General features: G+C 51.0%; 1 protein-coding gene across 5 annotated transcripts in view; it reads right to left on the reverse strand.

Annotated features, from left to right (window-relative positions):
* Positions 1-22,893, reverse strand: part of EXOC6B (exocyst complex component 6B) — a 296,665-nt gene that overhangs the window by 243,689 nt on the left and 30,083 nt on the right. For all 5 annotated transcript variants that reach the window (XM_064419169.1, XM_064419174.1, XM_064419173.1 and 2 more), the window contains exon 2: positions 4,242-4,407. In XM_064419169.1, the coding sequence (XP_064275239.1) occupies positions 4,242-4,407 (166 nt within the window). The remainder of the gene's footprint in view (positions 1-4,241; positions 4,408-22,893) is intronic.

Below are 22,893 nucleotides of genomic sequence, written 5' to 3' on the forward strand. Positions count from 1 at the left end.
GCAGATAAGCTGGGCTTTGCAGAGCTGGGCTTTGCTAAGCCAGGCCAGGCACATGGAGGGGGACAGGCAGGTGGCACGGGAGGGACGAGGCACCGGAGCACTCCAGGGATTTGGGGGTGAGCTGTTCCTTCATCCACACCCCAGAACAGGGGGCTGAGTGTCCTTGGGATCATCCCAGAGGGCAGAATGCTGGGAATGGAGCCACCTCTGGGTGCGTCCCTGTCCCTGCTGGTGACATCCACTCGTGAGGGAAGGGACAGCGAGTGGAGCCATCCTGCATGCTGGAATCCCAAAAACTGCTCCCAGGTCTCTTCCCCACACATGAGGGGAAATTCCTGCCCCAAAAGTGTTGTCCAGCCCTGGCAGGGGAGGAGTGCCCATCCCTGAGGGATTAAAATCCATGGATGTGGCACCTGGGGACACGGCCTGGGCAGTGCTGGGAATGGCTGGACTCTGAGGGATTTTCCAACCTGAACAACTCTGGGATTCCATGAAATGAAGAAGGAATCATCTCTGGTTTATGACTGACAGGGCAAAAAGCTGTAGCATCCAGTCCCATGGGCAGGGACACCTCCCACTGTCCCAGGTGGACCCAACCTGGCCTTGGGCACTGCCAGGGATCCAGGGGTAGCCACAGCCAATCTGGGAATTCCAGCCCAGCCCCTGCCCACCCTCCCAGCCAGCAATTCCTTGCCAAGATCCCACCATTCTGTCCATGGCACGAATGTAAGGGCAGCTCTTTGCTGAGCCACAGCAGGGCAGCCGGAAATCACAGAATCCCAAAATCATCATGGCTGGAAAAGATCATCCAGACCAACCATGGCCAGCACTGCCAGGGCCACCACTGCCCCTGTCCCCAAGTGCCACATCCACAGGGCTCTGAAATCCCTCAGGGATGGGGACTCCATCAAGTTGGAGAGCCCTTCCCATGAAGAATATTCCCAAAAATCCACCCTGAGGCTCCCCTGAGGCCGTTCCCTCTGCTCCTGTCCCTGTTCCCTGGAGCAGAGCCCGACCCCCCCGGCTGTCCCCTCCTGGCAGGAGCTGTGCAGAGCCACAAGGGCCCCTGAGCCTCCTTTGCTCCAGGCTGAGCCCCTTCCCAGCTCCCTCAGGGATTCTGCAGCCCCTTCCCAGCTCCCTCGGGAATTCTGCAGCCCCTTCCCAGCTCCCTCAGGGATTCTGCAGCCCCTTCCCAGCTCCCTCAGGGATTCTGCAGCCCCTTCCCAGCTCCCTCGGGAATTCTGCAGCCCCTTCCCAGCTCCCTCAGGGATTCTGCAGCCCCTTCCCAGCTCCCTCAGGGATTCTGCAGCCCCTTCCCAGCTCCCTCAGGGATTCTGCAGCCCCTTCCCAGCTCCCTCAGGAATTCTGCAGCCCCTTCCCAGCTCCCTCAGGAATTCTCCAGCCCTTCCCAGCTCCCTCAGGAATTCTGCAGCCCCTTCCCAGCTCCCTCAGGGATTCTGCAGCCCCTTCCCAGCACTGGAGGTGCCCCGGCAGTGCCAGCACAGGGAACAAGGGCACTGCCCTGGCCCTGCTGCCACCCCCGGGCTGGCACAGCCCAGGGGCCTCCTGCCCACCTGGGCACCTCAGGCTCGTGTCCAGCTCGTGCCCAAGGAGATAAAATTCCCCAGGCAGTGCTGAGGGACAAACAGGACAGGAAACGAGCGCTGAGGTTCTGCTCAGGTTTAGTTCGTTTGGGGCCGCTCTGAGAAGGTGACACATCCACATCGAGCTAAAACAGAAACAAAAAAAGGACATTTCTGCAAAAAAAAAAGCCAACCCTGCGGAGGCAGGAGCACAGGAGAGGAGGGAGGGAGCAGGGAGGGCCCCGCTGCCAGCGCCGGCTCCTCACGGGTTCAAAGGCCCAGATCAAATGGAGGATGAATGGCTGGAACCAAACCCACTCTCAGCACTCGATCCACAGATGATTCCCCAGGGGAAGCCTCACAAAGAGGGCTCGGCCTTTCAGAAAAGGCTTTTCTGGGGATGTTTTCGCCATGTGCTGTTTTATGGATCACATAGGCATGGAAATCAAGGGAGATCCTGAGGGGACAGGGATGGACTTCACAGTGAGCCACCAACAAAGGGGCTGGTGGCAGAATGGGAACCAGCTCCGAGCAAACAAACAATGTGCAATTCTTGGCTGGAAACAATGCCTTGAAAAAATTAAAAAATAAGGAGAAGAAAAAGGACTTATTTGGTGGTAATTCCAATGGATTCGTCCTGCAGTGAATTGCTGGGTGAATTCTCCTCAGGACATCCCACAGGAAGGTGTTCCTGAGAGGAAACGCCTTTTTGGGATGGCGACTTGGATGTGTGAGTAAGAACCCTGCTGGGGAATGCCACAGGTAGTTTAAATCAATGAATAAATGTGTTAAAAGCAGCAGTCAGCACCCTGACTTCGAGCTCTTCCCTTTTCTCCAGAAAATCTGCTTTTTCTGACAGATTTTGTGATTTAGAACTTCAGCTTTTCCACTCCTGAACACCAGGAAGGTCCTTCCCACCAGGACAGGCTCCACTCAGCCAGAAAACCTCCCTGAGCTTTTCCCAGCTCACAACCCACCACTTTTTGGGAGCCCATTCCCCAGGTGACTCTTCTGGGAGGGATTTTGGGTTTCCAGCCCAGGTCCCACCTCATTCCTGCAGGAAGGGAGGGCCCAGCCGCCTCCCCCTGCCCTGCTTGGCTTTGTGGAGGAAAACCAGGAAGGTTTTGACACTCCTGTGCTCCCCAAATTTGGAATATTTGTATTTTAAGGCACAGGAAGCAAGCTTGAGCCCCAAGCCCACCTGACCCCAGACACCTCCAGCCTCCTGGTCCCTTCTCCTGAAGCCTCTCCAGTTTCCTTCCCGCCCTTCTTCCAAACTCTCACCCTACAAATGGCTTTTTCCACACATTACTGAACACTTTTCCAAGAACTGCCTAAACCCCACCGTTCCCTCATCTTTCTGCACAGCTTTAAAGGCCACGAGACTTATTTTAGCTCAAGAAACTGGGATAAGATCCATGAGGAAAAGCACTTTTCCTAATGAAAACAGGCTTGGCTTGAAGTTTCTTGGTGCTTTTAATGCACCACACTGATGCAGTTTGGCCAAATGATTGCTAAATTTTCAATGGCCAACCCATCGCTCCAGGAAGAATTAAAATAAATATTTATATTTTAATTTTTTTTTTTAATAGAAATGTCCTGGATAAAAGGAGAGAAGAGTGATGTGGTTCTGAGAATCCCAGAGTGCCTGAGATGGGGCCACCTAAAAAGAGCTGCCCAGGGCAGTGCCAGGGCAGGATCTTTACACAACTCACAGGGTTGGAAGAGACCTTAAAGATAACGATTCCAACCTAATCCAAACACCTCAACCAAGCCCTGGCCCCCAGGGCCACATCCAGGCTTTGTTAAACACACCCAGGGATGGGGACTGCACCACCTCCCAGGGCAGAACATTACAGAACTTCATCACCCTGATGCCTCAGGTTTTAATTTTATATTTTTCAGATCCTGTGCTGCTTTAGTGTGTGGGTCTGAGCTTCACATCAGGGGATGGTGAGCTCTGTGCACAGAGCAGGGAGACAAAACAATTCCTGCTCCAGCTGGGCACCAAGGACAAATGATCCAAATCTCAGCCCAGGAGCACAAACAACAGCAGAATGAAGAGAAAAAAAACCAGGATAAGACTACAACCTAAAGCTGGAATTGGACACTGAACTGCAATGTGCACATGGAGCAGAGCTGATCCCAGGGAGAGACCCCGGCAGCGCTCGAGCATTTTGGGACCATTTGGGTTCATCTTGGTTCATTTTAGGACCATTTTGGGTTCATCTTGGGTTCATTTTGGGACCATTTGGGTTCATCTTGGTTCATTTTGGGACCATTTTGGTTCACTTTGCGTTCATTTTGGGACCATTTTTGTTCATCTTGGGACCATTTTGGTTCATCTTGGGTTCATTTTGGGACCATTTTGGTTCACCTTGGGTTCATTGTGGGACCATTTTGGTTCATCTTGGGTTCATTGTGGGACCATTTGGGTTCATTTTGGGTTCATTTTGGGACCATTTGGGTTCACCTTGGGTGCAGCCCTGGCTGGGCTCTTGTGCTGCCCAAGGTGCATCCACTGAGGAGATCCTTTGAATAAATCCCTGCTTTATCCTGTAACTCTGCCCAGCCTCTGTTCCAGCTCAGCCTTCTCCAGCCATCAACCCCTCCTGTAGAAAACCTTTTCCCTGATATCCAGCCTGTGTTTCCCCTCACCTTGAGCTTCTGGGCCTCGCCGCGGACCTTGAGCAGCTCGGTGATGGAATCCACGAAGCCCTGGTAGTGGAAGTTGCACATCTTCTCGATCTCGCGGTCGTGGTTGCGGATCCGCGCCTCCAGCTTCTCCATGAAGCGCCCATGCTCCTCGCCATCGTACACGGACCTGCAGGGACAGCCAGCTCAGCACCCCGCTCTGCTGGATCATCCTAAACCTGACCCAAAAACAGCCTCTGGACAAGCCAGCTCAGCATTCCCAGCGCTGCTGCCAGGATCCACCAGGAACATCCAAAACTGACACCAAAAATGTCCTCTGGACATCCCAGCTCAGCACCCCAAAAATGTCCACTGGACATCCCAACTCAGCACCCTCATCCAGCACCCTGGTCTGCTGCCAGGATCATCCTAAACCTGACCCCAAAAACATCCTTTGGACATGCCAGCTCAGCATTCCCACTTCTGCTGTCAGGATCCACCAGGAACATCCAAAATACAACCCCAGAAATGTCCTCTGGACATCCCAGCCCAGCACCCCAGCTCTGCTGCCAGGAACATCCAAAATATGACCCCAAAAATGTCCACTGGACATCCCAACTCAGCACCCCCAGCCAGCACCCTGGTCTGCTGCCAGGAACATCCAAAATCTGCCTCCAAAAATGTCCTCTGGACATCCCAGCTCACCATCCACTTCTCTGACACGCAGAACACCCAAAATCTGACCCCAAAAATGTACCCTGGACATCCCAACTCAGCACCCCCAGCCAGCACCCTGGTCTGCTGCCAGGAACATCCTAAACCTGACCCCAAAAACAGCCTCTGGACAAGCCAGCTCAGCATTCCCAGCGCTGCTGCCAGGATCCACCAGGAACACCCAAAACTGACACCAAAAATGTCCTCTGGACATCCCAGCTCAGCACCCTGGTCTGCTGCCAGGAACATCCAAAACTGACACCAAAAATGTCCTCTGGACATCCCAGCTCAGCATTCCCACTTCTGCTGCCAGGCTCTACCAGGAAAATCCAAAATATGACCCCAGAAATGTCCTCTGGACATCCCAGCCCAGCACCACAGCTCTGCTGCCAGGAACATCTTAAAACTGACCCCCAAAACACCCTCTGGACATCCCAGCTCACCATCCCCTGCTCTGCTGCCACGAACACCCAAAACCTGACCCCAAAAATGTCCTCTGGACATGCCAGCCCAGCCCCCCCACCTCAGCACCCCTGCTCTGCTGCCAGGATCTACCAGGAACATCCAAAACTTCACCCCAAAAATTCCCTCTGGACACAGCAGCTCAGCGTCCCCAGCTCTGCTGTCAGGAACATCCAAACTCTGACCCCAAAAATGTCCTCTGGACATCCCAGCTCAGCACCCCCAGCTCTCCGGCCAGGATCCACCAGGAACATCCTGAACTTCACTCCAAAAGGAACAGAAAGGAATGTTTCTCACCCAGGAACATCCAAAACCACCCTCCAGACACATCAGCTCAGCATCCCCAGCTCTGCTGCCAGGAACACCCAAAATCTGACCCCAAAAACGCCCTCCTGGGACAACAGATACCAAATTGCATTTCAAAACATTCTTTTTCCAAATTTTCTTTTCCTTTTTACACCATTTTCTGTTCCCTGAGAAACCAGAACAACCCAGGAGGACTTGAAAGGTTTCTAATCCAACCTTTTTTCCCTTTTCCATCATTTTGGTGCTCCCTGAGAGACAAACCAAGCCCAAAATGTTTCTATTCCAACCTTTCTTTTCCTTTTCCCACCAATTTCATGTTCCCTGATAAACCTGAACAGCCCAAACCAGGCCTGAAATGTTTCTCCTTTTTCCACCCATTCTGGTGTCCCCTGAGACACCAGAACAAGCCAGAAGGACTTCAAGAGTTTCTATTCCAACTTTTTTTCCTTTTTCCACCAGTTTGGTGTTCCCTGAGAGACAAACCAAGCCCAAAATGTTTCTATTCCAACCTTTCTTTTCATTTTCCCACCATTTTGGTGTTTCCTGAGAGACAAGAACAACCCAGCAGGACCTGAAATGTTTCTATTCCAACCCATTTTTTTTTCCTTTTCCCACCATTTTGTGTTCCCTGAGAGACGAGAACAGGTGAGGAGCACCTGAAACAAAGGTTTATTTTTGGGCTGAGCCACCTCTGATCCCCCTGCCCAGAAATCCCCCTGGAGAATCCCCTGGATGTTCTTTGGGCTCCGAGGGTAAAAGGGACAAGGGGAAGCAGGATCTCCAGAGCTGCCCAAATCCCTTCACACCCCAAATTTTGCCAGCCCAGTTTTAACCCCTGTTAAACCCCTGGAGACTGGTGGGGCCACCTCAGTCCAAGATATCCAGGTCTAATTAGTGTTAAATCTTATATTAAATTAGTGTCTTTTAGTGTAAAATCATGGAATTCCAGGATTTTTTGGATTGAAACGATCTTAAATTCCACCCCATCCATGGCAGGGACACTTCCCACCATCCCAGGGAGTTCCAAGCCCCAATGTCCAACCTGGCCTTGGACATCCCAAGGATGCAGGGGCAGCCACAGCAAATTTGGGAATTCCATCCCAGCCCCTCCCCACCCTCCCAGCCAGGAATTCCTTCCCAAAATCCCATCTCTCTCTCCCTTCCCTCCTTCAGGTTAAAATTAGATATAAGGATGGAAGTTCAACCCAAATTTCTGTCCCTCAAATGTTTCTCTGGAAAGCAGAGGGACCAAGTCCCCCTCTGGGAATTCCGGGGTTGTTTTCCTGGTTTTTTACACCAAATACTGATATTTTTACAGACTTGGCCCTGCCTTTGGGAAGTTTTGGCTCCCAAAGCTGAATTCCCTCCCAGTCCCAGAGTTAAGCTTGGAGTGAGGTTTATGGATTTGAGCTTGGGTCAGGTATTAGGGCCAAATTCGGGAGAGAGCAGATTCCAGGCAGCCTTTGGAGGGAAAAGATGGGAATGACAGAGCTGACCAAGAGAATAAAATATTAAAATAGCAGCACCCCAGAGAGAACCAGACCCCCAGGAATGCAGGTGGACACAGCAAATCCTTTTTCCTGCAGTGGGATCTGTGCTCTCCCTTTGGAGAATCCCATCCCTGCAACCCCCACAATCCCCCAAAACCAGGAAAAAATCCCAGGGCAGAGCAAAAGCTGGAGAAAATCTATTTAGTTATTATTCTTTCAGGCCATTTCAGTTCTGCAGGGTCAGTAAAAGATTCTCAGTGGCAAAACAAAAATGCCAGAATTGTAAAACATCTTTAAATTCAGTGTGAAAGAAGCCAGGCACCCAGAGCAGGTGATGGGAGGGCACTGCCCGCTCCTGCTTGGTCTGAATTGGAAAAAAAGAGAGGAAACCTCCTCAGATTCCAGGAGAGGCAGCGCTGCAGTGATGCTGGTGGATTTTCCTGGAGTTTTGGTTGGTAAAATCTGAAATTTGGAGCCCGAGTGCCATCTAGTGCTGCACGGCCTCTTAGCAGGGTCTCAGTGACTCCAAAGATCTCGGCTCAAAGATGAGAATTCCACTAAAAAATGAAGGTGGATAAGTTGTGTTTGCACTCAGGGATAAACTGAAGCAATAAAAACCCCACAGCAGTAATGATGTGTTTGTGTCAAAGCAAATTTGGGATTTATATCTGAAAATGGGGGAAAAAACACCTCAAAATTATTTAAGATGTCCAAGAAAAAATTCCCTTTGGAGGTGGCAAAGCTAAGAAATAAATACCTGATGACTAAAACCCTTTGGTTATTAGAAATTCTATTATTTTATTCCTTTTTAGCCAAACTTCAGTGTGGAAAAAATAAAGTTTGGTGTCAGATGGGAAGGAAACACCAGCACACAATGGGAAGTTCTTCCCTCCTGAGCTCTCCTGCTCCTCCAGGGTCCTTTTCCTAAGGAAAATCCATTCCTGGCTCTTCCCTCCTAAGCTCTCCTGCTCCTCCAGGATCATTTTTCCATGAAAATCCATTCCTGGACCTTTCCCTCCTGAGCTCTCCTGCTCCTTAAGGATCATTTTTCCAGGAAAATCCATCCCTGGCTCTTCCCTCCTGAGCTCTCCTGCTCCTCCAAAATTCCTTTTCCAGCAAAATCCAGCCCTTCGGAGCTCTCCTGCCCTTCCAGGATCATTTTTCCAGGAAAATCCATTGCTGGCTCTTCCCTCCTGAGATCTCCTGCTCCCTGGTTCTTCTCTTCTGAGCTCTCCTGATCCTCCAGGATCGTTTTTCCATGGAAAATCCAGCCCCGGACCTTTCCCTCCTGAGCTCTCCTGTTCCTCCAGAATTCCTTTTCCAGGAAAATCCATCCCTGGCTCTTCCCTCCTGATCTCTCCTGCTCCTCCAGGATCATTTTTCCATGGAAAATCCATTCCTGGCTCTTCCCTCCTGATCTCTCCTGCTCCTCCAGGATCATTTTTCCATGGAAAATCCATCCCTGGCTCTTCCCTCCTGATCTCTCCTGCCCCTCCAGGACCATTTTTCCAATCCCAGGAGGGACCAGGAGCCGGGCCAGCCCCAGATCCAGGCACTCCAAAGGTGCAGGATGGACACTCCAGGATTTTGGGATGGAACATCCTCCCACGGGAGAGCTCAGAGACCCCGTGGGGCTCTCGGCTCAAAATAATCAACACTAAACACTCAGTTGGGTGGTGCAAAGAACAAACCTCGCCCCAAAACACCCCAAAACACCCCAAAACCCCAAATTCCACCATCCCCTTCTTCCACACCCTTCCTCAATCTTGGAAAATCCTCCTGGAAAGCCCAAATCCTGGCCCCAGGAGCAGTGTCAGAGCCACCCCCTGGGCACCTCTGGCAAATAATGATTATTTAATTTGTTTTTTTCTATATTTGCCATTTTTGGTGCATCTCTCAAACCCAGAAGTTTTATGAACAACCAAGTTTGAGATTTCCTCTTTTCCTGTCCCTCAATCCCACAGAAAGGCTTCTCCACACTTGGATAATTAACCCAGGCTAACACAAGATACAAATTCAGAACGGCACAGGAATTTCAGAAAGAAATAAAATACAGCAAAATAAATTTGAAAAGTAAAGCACTTCTTATTCTGGCCTAAATTATTATTATTAAGAAAACTGTAGGAAACAGATTTGCAGAAAATTTGTAAAACTTGACAGAAAGCTTACATAGCATGTATTTACATATAAATTTTGAGGTAAGAAATGTTGACTTAGAAATGCTATAAAATAAGATAGATATCATTAAGAAAGAAATTAAATTAGAAATAAGTTTTAAAAGATTACTTTATAAAAAAAGATTAAATATTTTAGAGAACTATAAAATATAGATTGTAGTAAGATTTATGAGGATTTTAGATTATTAATTTTTAATATATTTATTTATTAATTATTTTAATAACTTTTAATTTATTTATAGTATAGTGTACTAAAAGTTGGTAAGTTAAAAACGCTTATAATGTATTGTAATTAAGAAATAATTAGCTGCTGATTGCGATAACATAATTTATAACATCTGTATTGTCTCACCCTTCATACGAGACTAAAACTAAAACTGAAGTGTTTAAAACACCCCATCTCTGAGCCAAAAAAGAGCTTAACCCACCAGAAAACGAGAATTAAACTCATTTTAGTGAAAAAGTGGAAAAGTCTGAGCGAGAGGGGCCGTGCCACAGGCACCCATCTGCTGACCCGGCCAGGCCGTGGCTGCTCCCTGCCCTGCTCACCCCCAAAAACCCACTGCGCTTTGGGTCTGGTTGCTGGTTTTTTGGGGGTTTGGTTTTTTGGGTTGGATTTTTTGGGGGGGTTTTTTTGGTTTTTCTTTTTTTTGTTGTTGTTGTTTTTTTTTGGTTTTTTGTGGTTTTTTTTGGTGTTTTGCTTTTTTTTGGGGTTTTTTTTGAAAGGTCAAACTGGAAAAGAAAATCTTTCCAGGAAAGCCACAAACGGATGGGGAGCTGCCACGTGCAGCCAGGAGTTCCTGCAGAGTTTATCCCCCAAAACAGGGACAAGCCAGAGCTGGAGCAGCCAAGGGGCTGAGGTGGGAAGTGCCAAAGATCCAGCTGTGCCAGGGGTCAGGAAGCCATGGAATATCCACAGGGCTCAGGGAACAAACCCCTGGCACTCCAAAATCCACCCTGTGCCAGGGCTCAGAGAGCCATGGAATATCCACAGGGATCATCCATCCAACCCTGGCATTGCCAAATCCAAAATCCCACCCCTGCCAGGGGTCAGAGAGCCATGGAATATCCACAGGGATCATCCATCCAACCCTGGCATTGCCAAATCCAAAATCCCACCCCAGCCAGGGGTCAGGAAGCCAGGGAATATCCACAGGGATCAGGGAACAAACCCCTGGCACTCCAAAATCCATTCTATGCCAGGGGTCAGGAAGTCATGGAATATCCTGAGATGCACAGGGATCATCCATCCAACCCCGGCCATTGAAAACACCCCAAAATCCACTCTTGCCAGGGGTCAGAAATTCATTGAATATTCTCAGATCCACAGGGATTGTGGATCAAACCCCTGGCATTGACAGACACCCCAAAATCCACCCTGGGCTATGGAACAACCCAAGATCCACAGGGATCATCCATCCAGCCCTGGCATTGCCAAATCCAAAATCCCACCCCTGCCAGGGGTCAGGAAGCCATGGAACATCCACAGGGATCAGGGAACAAACCCCTGGCACTCCAAAATCCCAGTCTGTGCCAGGGGTCAGGAAGTCATGGAATATCCTGAGATGCACAGGGATCATCCATCCAACCCCTGGCATTGCCAAATCCAAAATCCAGCCTGTGCCAGGGGTCAGAAGGCCATGGAATATCCACAGGGATCATGGATTAAAGCCCAGGCATTGCCAGGCACCTCAAAATCCCAGTCTGTGCCAGGGGTCAGGAAGTCATGGAATATCCTGAGACTCACAGGGATCATCCATCCAAGCCTGGCACTGCCAAATCCAAAATCCCACCCCTGCCAGGGGTCAGGAAGCCATGGAACATCCACAGGGATCATCCAACCAACCCCTGGCATCCCAAAATCCAGCCCTGCCAGGGGTCAGAAAGCCACAGGGATCATCCATGCAGCCCTGCCCCTGCCCAGACCCCCTGAAATCCCACCCTGGCCATCCCTGGAGCAGTGTCCCAGTGCTCCTGGAGCTCTGGCAGCCTTGGCATCGTTATCCCTCCCCGGGCAGTGCCCAGCACCCTCTGGCTGAGGAGGAACAGCCTGCAGCTGCCCTGGAGCAGCCCCTGTCCCTGTGCCACCGGCGGCCAGCAGTGTCCCCCATTCCCTGTGGACATTCCCACCTGTCCCCCAGGATCCCAGGGGCCCCTGCCCTTTGCCAGTGGCAGCAGGAGAACATCTCACCTCCGTGCTGCCCACCAGGCCCTGGGCACTCCCTGGGCCCCTCCTCTGCCCCCACAGCTGCCAAAACTGGGGGACAGGGGGGATCTGGGGGGCACAGCCCACAAACACCCCAGAGACCCCGAGCTCAGGAGGAAAACTCCTTCAGACACGGCCAGAGGCCACGGGGACAGTCCCAGAGAGGTCTGGGTGGGAAGGGACCTAAATCCCACCCGTGGCACCCCTGCTGTCAGAACCCAGGACATCTCTCTGGATGCCCTGGATGTCTCACAGCCCTGGCAGGGGCTCGGAGACCCTGGCAGGAAGCCAAAGACACCTGGAAATTCCATCTTAATTCATGGAGCAAATTGCCAACCTGATATGAAGAATTACAGGCCACAAAAGTTTAAGTGGCACAGTAGTAGGAATCACAGGGTGAAGGGAAAAACTTTGGAGCACTGTACAGGGGGGGTTTGTATGTTGTACAGGGGGGTTTGGAATTCTATACATGGGGGTCAGGAGTCCCAAGATGGAGGGATTTGGGCATGCCCTGTCCTTCTCTCTTCTCCTTGGCATCCATGTTCAGGATGATGTTGGCATGTGTGCATTGGTTCATGGTGAAGGTGCACTTGCCAACAAGGGTGAAAAGTATTGGAAATAGAAGGTAAATATCTAATTCGTAGTTTTTACTATAAAAGAGACCCCGTGGGCGGGGGAGAGTGCCCTTGGCTGTCTTGCTGATCAGACCTCGGCTGGACAGACAGAAAAACTCTGTAGATAAGGAACAATAAACTCAACTGAAGACCAAAAGCAAGAGTCCAGACTCCTTCTTCAAAGCACGGCCTGCCCAGAACCACCTTTCCCCGTGCTGGGGCAGAGACAAGTGACAGCTGACCCCGGCACCGTGCCACCCCTGCCGCCGTGCCAGGCTGTCCCAGCAGCAATTCCCCGTCCCTGGAATGTGCAGGGGCAGTGGGACAGGGCGTGGAGCACCTGGACAGGGGGGATGTCCAGGGTGGCACTGGAAGGGTGCAAGGTCCCAAAGCCCCCCTGAGCCCACCACTGAGAGCACAGAGCCCCAGGCAGGGCTGAGCCAGCCCCGTCCCAACAAGGAACCCAAATAAATTCAGCTGGAAGTGCAGAGGGGGAGAATCTGGAATGAAAGAGCTCCGGGACAATGCAGGGGACAGAGCAACACGAGTGGCTTTTGTTCCCAATTAATAGAGGAACAAATTCCTGAGGCTGCTGCAGACTTCAATTCTCTTTTTTTCCCCCTTTTTTTAAAACTTCTGTAGTGGTTTGAGTCCCCCCGAAACATTTTCTTCCCATTAAGCGACATAAAAGCATTAGCAGTTTGTTTAATCTTCGTCTGACTTTTGCAATAAACAAATTAACTACTGAGCACGGCAGGAAAACAACAGCCACTCTGAGAGTGGTGCAACAGCCCCACGGAAAAATGGGCAAAGCAAGGCTGGAAATTAAAAACCCTGCCTAGGCTGGGACTGGCAGCAGCTTAAACCTCGTGAGTCCAAGGTTTATCCAATTAGAACATCAGCAAAAATCCAAAATCTCCAAAGATTTCCTACTGAGGTGGTGAGACCTCAGCGGGGGGAAAAGCAAGGGGAAAATTCACTTTTCGTTTTCATTCTGCCAATCAATCAAGAATTGATTTAAGGCCAGAATCAAAGCCCAAAATTTAAACCCAAAATCTAAGACCAAATCAGAACTTAACTTCAAAACTTAAATCCCAAATTTAAGCCCAGAATTTAATTAAGGCCCAGAACTGAAGCCCAAAATCAAGCCCAAACTTTAAACCCCAAATTTAAACTCCAGAACTAAAGCCCAAAATTTAAACTCCCAATTTAAGCCCAGAACTGAATTAAAGCCTAGAACTGAAGCCCAAAATTTAAGCCTCAAATTTAAGCCAAGAACTGAATTAAAGCCCAGAACTAAAAGCCCAAAATCAAGCCCTACATTTAGACCCAACATTTAAATCCCAAATTAAAGCCCAGAACTAAAGCCCAAAATTTAAGCGAAAAATTTAAACCCCAAATTTAAGCCTAGAACTGAATTAAAGCCCAAAATCAAGGCCAAAATTTAAGCTCAGAATTTAAAGACAAAATCTAAGCCCACTCTGGTGTGTCCTGTCACCCACACAGCTCCACACTTACACCAGAAATACAGAAAAATCGATTTTTTTGTCCTTTTTGGCAGATATAAAATACAACAAGCCATTATCACCACTAAAATCATTCCCACGGAGATTTGTCCCACTCCTCCTCCACAGACATTTCCCTCCCCATCAAATTCCCAGTTTCCAACAGAAATCATTCCAATCTCTACAATTCCATAGAGCACCAGGGACAGCCCATTACTGCCAGGTGGAAAACAAAGCAGGAGAGCAGCGCTAAAGTTGATTTTTGCCAATAATAATAATAACAATAACAACAACAAAACAACAACAACAATAATAATATTAATTATTATTATTATTACTATTATCCTGGTTTTCCAGCTGGGACACCTCGGTCCCAGGCAGGAATGGCATTCCCACAGCCCCAGGAGGAAGGCAGCACAGAGAATTCCCACCAACCACATCCAAACGCTCCTCAAAAACCACCCCAAAGCCCCGGGGCTCGCCTGGCCCCAGCCAGGAGGAGCTTTCCAGCAGGGTTTCCTCATGGATTTGGGCCGGGCCTGGCTTTCCTCAGCGGTTTGGGGAGGAAATTGGGAAATCTGGTGCCAACAGCTCCTGGGGAAGGTGGTGGTGCCACCAAAGCTGGGGACACACGAGGGTTGGGAAGCAGCAGCCAAAGGCAGTGGGAAAGTGGGAGTGATTCCAGAGGCCAAGGAGGAGGGAGGTCAGCAGAGCTCCATGGGAATGGAGCAGGAATCCAAAGGGATTGGGGGGAAGGAGAGACCCCAAAGTCCCCCCCAGCCACAGCTCCTCGTGTGCTGATCCATGAAAAACCAAAGGAATTGGGTTTGAAGGGAAAAGGCTGGGGAGAACATGGGGAGCACAAAGCCTTGGGAAAAGTCCTCTGCTATAAAATATTAGGTTTCAGTTTTGGGCTTTGATTCTGGCCTAAAATCAATTCTTGATTGATTGGCAGAATGAAAACAAAATGTGACTTTTCCTCTTGTTTCCCCCCCGCTGAGGTCTAACCATGGAACGACTGAGGCTGGAAAAGCCCTCAGAGATCCTCCAGCTCATCCCACAACCCTGCTGACAACAAACCCGTCCCAGGAGCCACATCCAGAGCTTTTGTCACCTCCAGGGAGGCAATTCCAGCCCCGTCCCTGACCCCTCCAGGTGGAGACCCCCAGAGCTCTCGGGACCCTCTCCAGCAGCTCCAGCTCCTCCCTGTGCTGCTGGCCCCGGGGCTGCAGGAATCCTCATCCCACAAAGCCCCAGGCTCCCCTCAGCCCTGCCCAGCTCTGCACAGGGATTATTTTACCACAGAACAATTTTAATGGCTGTTCTCGCTGTGTTATTGCCCAATAAAAGCTCCCTCTGTTGTCTCGTGCATTGTCTAAACCAGCGCGTTTGGGTTTTTCGGAGCGTTCTTGGCGCGAGGTCTCGCCCCCTGCTCTCTGCTGGGAAGAAATGTTGTCACAGCATCCAGCAGAGGCACAGCAAATCCTCGGGACGTGCCTGAGGTTAAACACTCCTGAAAAAACCCATCCCGGGGGACAGCAGCTGACTGAGCACTTCCAGCAGGGGGACAGCTCCACCTGCACACAGGGATCTGATCACCGTGGGATCTGCTCACACAGGGATCTGCTCACACAGGGGTCTGCTCACACAGGGATCTGCTCACACAGGGGTCTGTTAATCCAGGGATCTGCTCAGACAGGGATCTGCTCAGACAGGGATCTGCTCAGACAGGGATCTGGTCAGCCAGAGATCTGCTCAGCCAGGGGTCTGATCATCCAGGGGTCTGATCATCCAGGGATTTGTTCATCCAGGGATTTGCTCACACAGAGAATTGTTCACACAGGGATCTGCTCAGCCATGGGATTGCCCACCCAGGGATCTGCTCACGCAGGGAATTGCCCATCCAGGAGTTTGCTCACGCAGGGATCTGCTCACACAGGGAATTGCCCATCCAGGAGTTTGCCCACCCAGGGATCTGTTCATCCAGGGAATTGCCCATCCAAGCGTTTGCTCACCAAGGGATTTGCTCACCCAGGGATCTGCTCAGCCATGGAATCACCCACCCAGGGAATTGCTCACACAGGGAATTGCCCATCCAGGAGTTTGCTCAACCAGGGATCTGTTCACACCCAGGGATCTGTTCACACAGGTTTGCCCACCCAGGGATCTGCTCATCCAGGGAATTGCTCACACGGGGATTTACCCACCAAGGAATCTGCTCACCCAGGGAATTGCTCACCCAAGGATTTGCCCACCCAGGGGTTTGCTCACCCAGGCATTTGCCCACCCAGGGATCTGCTCGCGCAGGGGTTTGCAGAGGAAGGCAGCAGCCCCCCTGCCTGCACCACATCCCTGTCTCAGCACTTCCACTCCTCCCCTGGGTGGGGATGGAGGTCAGCCCGAGGTCTCCCCGAGGGCAGGAGTTGACAGGGATGGCCCCATCCAGCTCCTGGCTGCCAATCCATTGTGTTGGGAAGCTCCTGCTTCCAGCACAGATGGATCCATCCACAGCACGATGGGAGAAATTCCTCCCTGCCCAGGAAATTCCTCCTTGCACGGCCCTCAGCCTCTGCCAGGATGGCTGGGATTGGAGGGGACCCTAAACACCAGCCCAGTCCCCATGGGGCACCTTCCAGAGCCCCATGCAGCCTGGGCTGGCCCACAGCACCCGAGGAGAGCGAGGTCCACCTTGGGAGACCCTCAATCCCTTTTGATAAACCTTGGGAGACCCTCAATCCCTCCTGGCAAACCTTGGGAGACCCTCAATCCCTTCCTGGCAAACCTTGGGAGACCCTCAATCCCTTCCTGGTAAACCTTGGGAGACCCTCAATCCCTCCTGGCAAACCTTGGGAGACCCTCAATCCCTTTTGATAAACCTTGGGAGACCCTCAATCCCTTTTGATAAACCTTGGAAGACCCTCAATCCCTCCTGGCAAACCTTGGGAGACCCTCAATCCCTCTTGGAGAACTTTGGGAGCCCCTCAATCCCTCTGGATAAACCTTGGCAGACCCTCAATCCCTTTTGTTCCCTTGGAGAAGACTCAGGTCACGATCCCAAAAGCAGAGAAGTTCTGCAGGAGACATCCTCAAAAACCCACGTGACTCTGGGGCTTCCCCAAAGAGAAAACTGGGAATGGCAGAAGATGTCCTGGGTTTTCCTCTCCTCCTGTGGCTCTCCACCATCTCACTTCTCCAGGCTGATGTTCCCCCACATCTCCAGGAGCTGCGCAATCAAAATTTGGGATGCACAGGACATGGGGATGATGAATTTCCAATTAAACTTCCCAAAAGCTTTATCAGAATGTTTTAACAGCCACATCCTCAGAGAGGAAAGCTGGACTCAAAGGCAATGGATTTGGGATTTGTGAGGACCAGACAAGGCCAGGACTCAAAGGCAATGGATTTGGGATTTGTGAGGACCAGACGAGGCCAGGACTCACAAATCCCATGGGAACATTTGCGGCTGCTGAAGAGAAGAACAACAGAAGTTTAAAAATTATTTATCTCGGGCTTAAATTGCCCAGGAGAAACAGGTTAAACATTGGATGGAGTTTCCTGACTGTGAGAGGGGCTGAAACCCAGGAGGGCTCACCAGGGAATGTTCTGGAACCCCTTTAAGCTGATCCCCCAAGGACTAGGTCAGAAAGAGCCCGAGGAGGAGCAGCCTCGGCGCGTTTGCTGCTGCAGAGACCAAGCACCTCCTCAGACAGGGACAGGGTTCTGGAGGTCCCCAAAATCCCATTTCCCACAGTTTCAACTCCAGAAGAGCTGGAGCTCTTCAGAACCCCCCCGACCCTCACCAGAGCACCCCTGGTTTCACCCAGGAGCTGAAAGAACAGATGGCTCCGACTCCGGGTATCAAATCCTGCCACGTTTTCCAAGGATTTCTGAGGACCCAACTCAACTTTCACTGACGGCACCAGACAAATCCCCATTTCCCTCCCCGGCACAAGATCGGGATTTAAAATCAAGGTTGGGGTTGGAAGGGATCTGAAGGATCATCTCATTCCACAGGCAGGGACACCTCCCACTGTCCCAGGTGGCTCCAGCCCCACCCAAGCTGGCCTTGGGCACTGCCAGGGATCCCTGCCCCAGCTGCTCCGGGCACCCTGTGCTGGATAAATATTCCAAAGTCTCCTGAAGAGCTCATGGATGACAATAAAACACTTTCAGGCCGTAAATTAGTGGGAAAACAGAGTTCCCATAAAGCCACAGCCACCTCCGGGACGGGATCCAGCTCGTCCTTGCCAGACACGACTCCCAAGGAAATGAGGGATAATTCCCCTAATTAACAATGAAATGGAACAAGCCAGAATGTCCCTATTAAAGAAGGAATTTCTGATGCTCCAAGCCATGAGGAAGAGCTTGAACAAACCCATGCCCAGCTTCCAGAGGAGCCAGGAACAGAGGGAACAACCCCAGCCCAGGGAAAGCAGAGGACACACGAAGGATGGGGAGAGGTGGCCACGAGCTGAGCTTGGAAGTGACCTCCCCTTTTCGGGAGGACAATGGGAACAATTCCCAGCAACAAAAGCTGGAAGGACACTTGATTTGAGCCATGTGTAGGACAGGAACGCTCCAAGAGCCGGGTGAGAGAAATCCCAGCCCGTCCAAGCTGGGGAGCATTAAGGCAGGGATGAATCATCTTCCCAAAGCCTGTAAACAAGGCTGCAAATCCCAAAAGGATCCCGCAGCAGAGCCCGGCCACGGGGCTGGAACGGGCACAGCCCTTGGGAAAGGGTGGGAACCAGGGGACACGGAGCCACAGGAACGGGACACGGGCATGGGAGCACCATGGTGTTCTGCTGAGGGTCCCAGAATGTCTGGGGACAGGACAGGACACACGGGGGGACAGGACAGGACACACGGGAGCGGGGTCAGCTCTGGGGTTTGGGACAGGGGACAGAGCTCAGGGGATCAGCTGTGGGGTTTGGGACAGGACACAAAGGAGCGGGGTCAGCTGTGGGGTTTGGGACAGGACAGGACACACAGAGCAGGGTCAGCTGTGGGGTTTGGGACAGGACACACAGAGCGGGGTCAGCTGTGGGGTTTGGGACAGGACACACAGAGCAGGGTCAGCTGTGGGGTTTGGGACAGGACACACAGAGCGGGGTCAGCTGTGGGGTTTGGGACAGGACAGGACACACAGAGCAGGGTCAGCTGTGGGGTTTGGGGCAGGACACACAGAGCGGGGTCAGCTGTGGGGTTTGGGACAGGACACACAGAGCGGGGTCAGCTGTGGGGTTTGGGACAGGACAGGACACACAGAGCAGGGTCAGCTGTGGGGTTTGGGACAGGACACACAGAGCGGGGTCAGCTGTGGGGTTTGGGACAGGACAGGACACACAGAGCAGGGTCAGCTGTGGGGTTTGGGACAGGACAGGACACATAGGAGCGGGGTCAGCTGTGGGGTTTGGGACAGGACAGGACACACAGAGCAGGGTCAGCTGTGGGGTTTGGGACAGGACAGGACACACAGGAGCGGGGTCAGCTGTGGGGTTTGGGGCAGGGGGATCAGCTGCTCTACTCTGCTCTGGGGGTTCCCAGCCTGACCTCAGTGGAACTCTGAGTTTTCCGGGGTGTGAAACCACAGCGATGTCACCTTCATTGGGAACTTGGACAGGAAGGAAATTCCAAGCCCAGAGCACCAGGAAGGCAAATCCCAGTCAGGAAATACCCACAGCACATCCCATGCTGGACAAAGCACCTTGGACATGGCCGGACTCCATCCCAGAGGGCTTTTCCAGCCTAAAAACCACTTTACAATTCCACGAAGCCTCAATCCACTCCATTCCCCCAATTAAACAGCACCAGGAGGAAACAGCTCCAGAAGAGGGGAGAACCAGACAGGCTGTGCTAACCCTCATCTTCCAGCAGCGCTGCTTTTCCAAGCACACTCCCTAAGGAAAAAATTCCCTTTTCCAGCTGCCCCCTGCACGGGGAAAGGGGGAAATGCCCTTGGCAAGGCCCGACTGCATCAACAGTGCGGGGTGACCCTTGGGGCTGCCCATGCTGATCCAAGGATTTCACTCCTTTTCCTTCCCCACTCTGCAGGAAGGAGAGGCCAAGACCTGCTGGGAGCCCTGGGGAATTCCCTTCATCCCCATCGCAGGGGAATGCCACCCTCCTCCTCCTCTCATTCCCAATAAATCACTACATTCCTCTCTCCGAGAACTTAAGCTCACCTTTTTTTTTTTTTTTTTCCTGTAGTGGCAAAGAATTCTGGACAAAGAAAATTTATAATTTTAACCAAGAGTTTGGGGAAGAGAAATAACCCACGCCCAGTGGGACAGCACAGGGAAAAGTGGGGAAATAATTAACATTTCTGTGCAAACACCTCAGCAAATCATGGATGGTCCTGAGTGAGGCGTCTGCTCACCCTGGGGGTTCTCAAAGCTCAGACCCAACCTCTGCAGATCCATGAGGAGTTGTTGTATTGATGAGAGAGGAGACCCCGGAGCTCCCAGTCCCAAACAAAGCCCAAAAGGAGCAGTCAGTGCTGGAAACAGCCCTGCTTCCCAAGCTGCTCTGCAGAACCCCGGGCAGGAGCAAAGCTGGGCTTGCTCAGGCTTCAGACTGAGCCCAGCCCAGACTTCAGCCCTCTGCTCTTCACCAGCTCCACTCACTGCCCTCTTCATTGCCTTCCTCTCATTAAAGACCTTCATTAGCCCAGTTGTGGCTCTCATTAAACTTGGCCCTTTTTTCCCTCATCATTTTTGTGTCATTTTAAAGCCTTGGGATGTTATTTTCAGAGGATTTGGGAGCTCCCAGGATGCCTCTGAGGGCAAGGCCATGCCTAAGGAAAGGGCAGGAGGGAATCCAGGGAATTCCAGGCTGGATAAACCATCCTGGCAGGCAGCAACAACTCCTGAGCACCCCAAAACTGACCGGGAGCTACTTTTAAATATATCATTTATTAGTTATTATTCCATTGGGGCTGCCAGTTTTTATTAAAAATGGGATTTTTTCACTCCAGAGTGAGGAGGTTTTAGGAATAAATGGGAAACATCAGGATGTGGGTGGTGCCAAGGATTTTCCACAGCACCAGAGCCTTCCTGGGGTCCTGCAGGGACCTGACAGGAACCAAAGCACCCGGAGAGGGAGAGGGAAACAGCCAGGGCAAGGAGGAATGGGATCCAAGCAGGGGGGAATCCACCAAGGACAGCCCCAAAGCAGCAGGAAAACCACAGGAGAGCACTGAAAACCATGAAAAATATTGAAAACCATGGGGAAAAATATTGAAAACCATGGGAAAAATATTGAAAACCATGGGGAAAAAAATTGAAAACCGTGGGAAATTTCAAATCATGAAAAAAAAAAAAATTTAAATCATGCCAATTAATGGAAAACCATGGAAAAAATGTAAAATCACGGCAATTAATTGTAAAATTATGAGGGGAAATTGAAAATCATGGCAATTAATTAAAAATCATGGCAATTAATTGTAAAATCATGAGGGGAAATTGAAAATCATGGCAATTAATTAAAAACCACAGCAACTAATTGTAAACCATGGCAATTAATTGAAAACCATGGCAATTAATTGAAAATCATGGTAATTGATTGTAAATCATGGTAATTGATTGAAAACTGTGACAATAAAATTGCAGGAATAAATCAGAGCATGGGAATAACCAGGGCAGGAATGAAATGGGAAGAGGAGATTGACTGGATCACACTTTGCAAGGTTATTCCAAACATTCCCAAATCCTGCCTTCCCACACCCGTCACATCCCAAGGGATCTCCAGCATCCTCCAAAGTCCTTTTATTCCCAATTTCCTCTGCTCAGCCCGGGAATGGCCAAATCCCCATCCCGGATTTTGCCACTGGATGGCACCAGAGGAAATCCTAAAACTTCCACTCCGGATTCAGAACTCAGGGAAACAAAATCCAAACCCTAAAGGGAAGAGTCCAGGGGAAGGTTTGGGGAAGGAAAATGTGGATTTGTTGGAAGGCGCCCAGAGGAGGTCCTGGCTGGGAGAGCTGGGAATGTTCCCTGGAGAAGGGAAAATTCCAGGGAATGCTCAGAGTCCCTGCAGGGGCTCCAGGAGAGCTGCAGAGGGACTGGGGACAAGGGACAGAGGGACAGGGCACAGGGAATGGCTGCCACTGGCCAAGGGCAGATTGGGCTGGGATCTGGGCAAGGAATTGCTGGCTGGGAGGGTGGGCAGGGGCTGGGCTGGAATTCCCAGAGAATCCCGGGATCCCTGGCAGTGCCCAGGGCCAGGCTGGATCCAGCTGGGACAGTGGGAGGTGTCCCCTGGGTGGGATTTAAGGTTCTTCCCACCCAAACCATTCCAGGATTCCATTAATCCAGTCCAATGGTTTAATTCAGTGTTTACACCCAGCATTCCCTGCCTGTGGACACTGGGGATATTTCCTGTTTATTTCCAGACCCTGGGATACTCTGAGCTGCAAGGGACCTCAGGGATCAATTCCTGCTCCTGAAGGACTCAGCTGGGCCTGAACCCTCCAAGCAGCCAAGCCCATCCCAGGCTCTGAAACTGCCCTACATCACCTTTAATGTCATTTATTTGTAATTCTTTGTCCCTAAATCCTTCTGGAGCAGTCACAGGCACCTGCACTCCCAACCCCGTGGAGCAGCACTCGCCAGCCCGGGCTCCCTGGGGGGAAAGTCATTTGTTTTTTTTTGGGGTTTGCTGCAGTTTGCAGAGGATTTGGGGCTCCCTGGGGGTGGAGGCTGTGCCCATTCCCAGCCCGTGCCTAGGAATTTGTGCTAGGAATTTTCAGCAGGGGCTTTTAATGAAGATTTCCAGTGGCCAGGCTGTCCGGGCTAATAACAGCAGGGAGAAATTGGAGTTAAAATGAAGATTTCAGTGAAGATTTCCAGCGGCCAGGCTGTCTGGGCTAATAACAGCAGGGAGAAATTGCAGCTAAAATTAAGATTTCAGTGAAGATTTCCAAAGGTGAGGCTGTCTGGGCTAATAACAGCAAGGATAAATTGGAGTTAAAATTAAGATTTCAGTGAAGATTTACAAAGGTGAGGCTGTCTGGGCTAATAACAGCAGGGAGAAATTGGAGTTAAAACCCTCCTGGATGCTCTTGGCACTCGTGGGACCTTCAAACCAATGAGGAAATCCTTTTTTCTTGGATACTTGGCCCAACTGGATGAAATCCCAGCATTTCCTGCCACAGGCTGTGTTGAAAGACACCCAGACCTGGCTTTTAATTATTCCAATT

This window comes from Passer domesticus, chromosome 4, assembly GCF_036417665.1.
Source record: "Passer domesticus isolate bPasDom1 chromosome 4, bPasDom1.hap1, whole genome shotgun sequence".
Classification (NCBI taxonomy): domain Eukaryota; kingdom Metazoa; phylum Chordata; class Aves; order Passeriformes; family Passeridae; genus Passer; species Passer domesticus.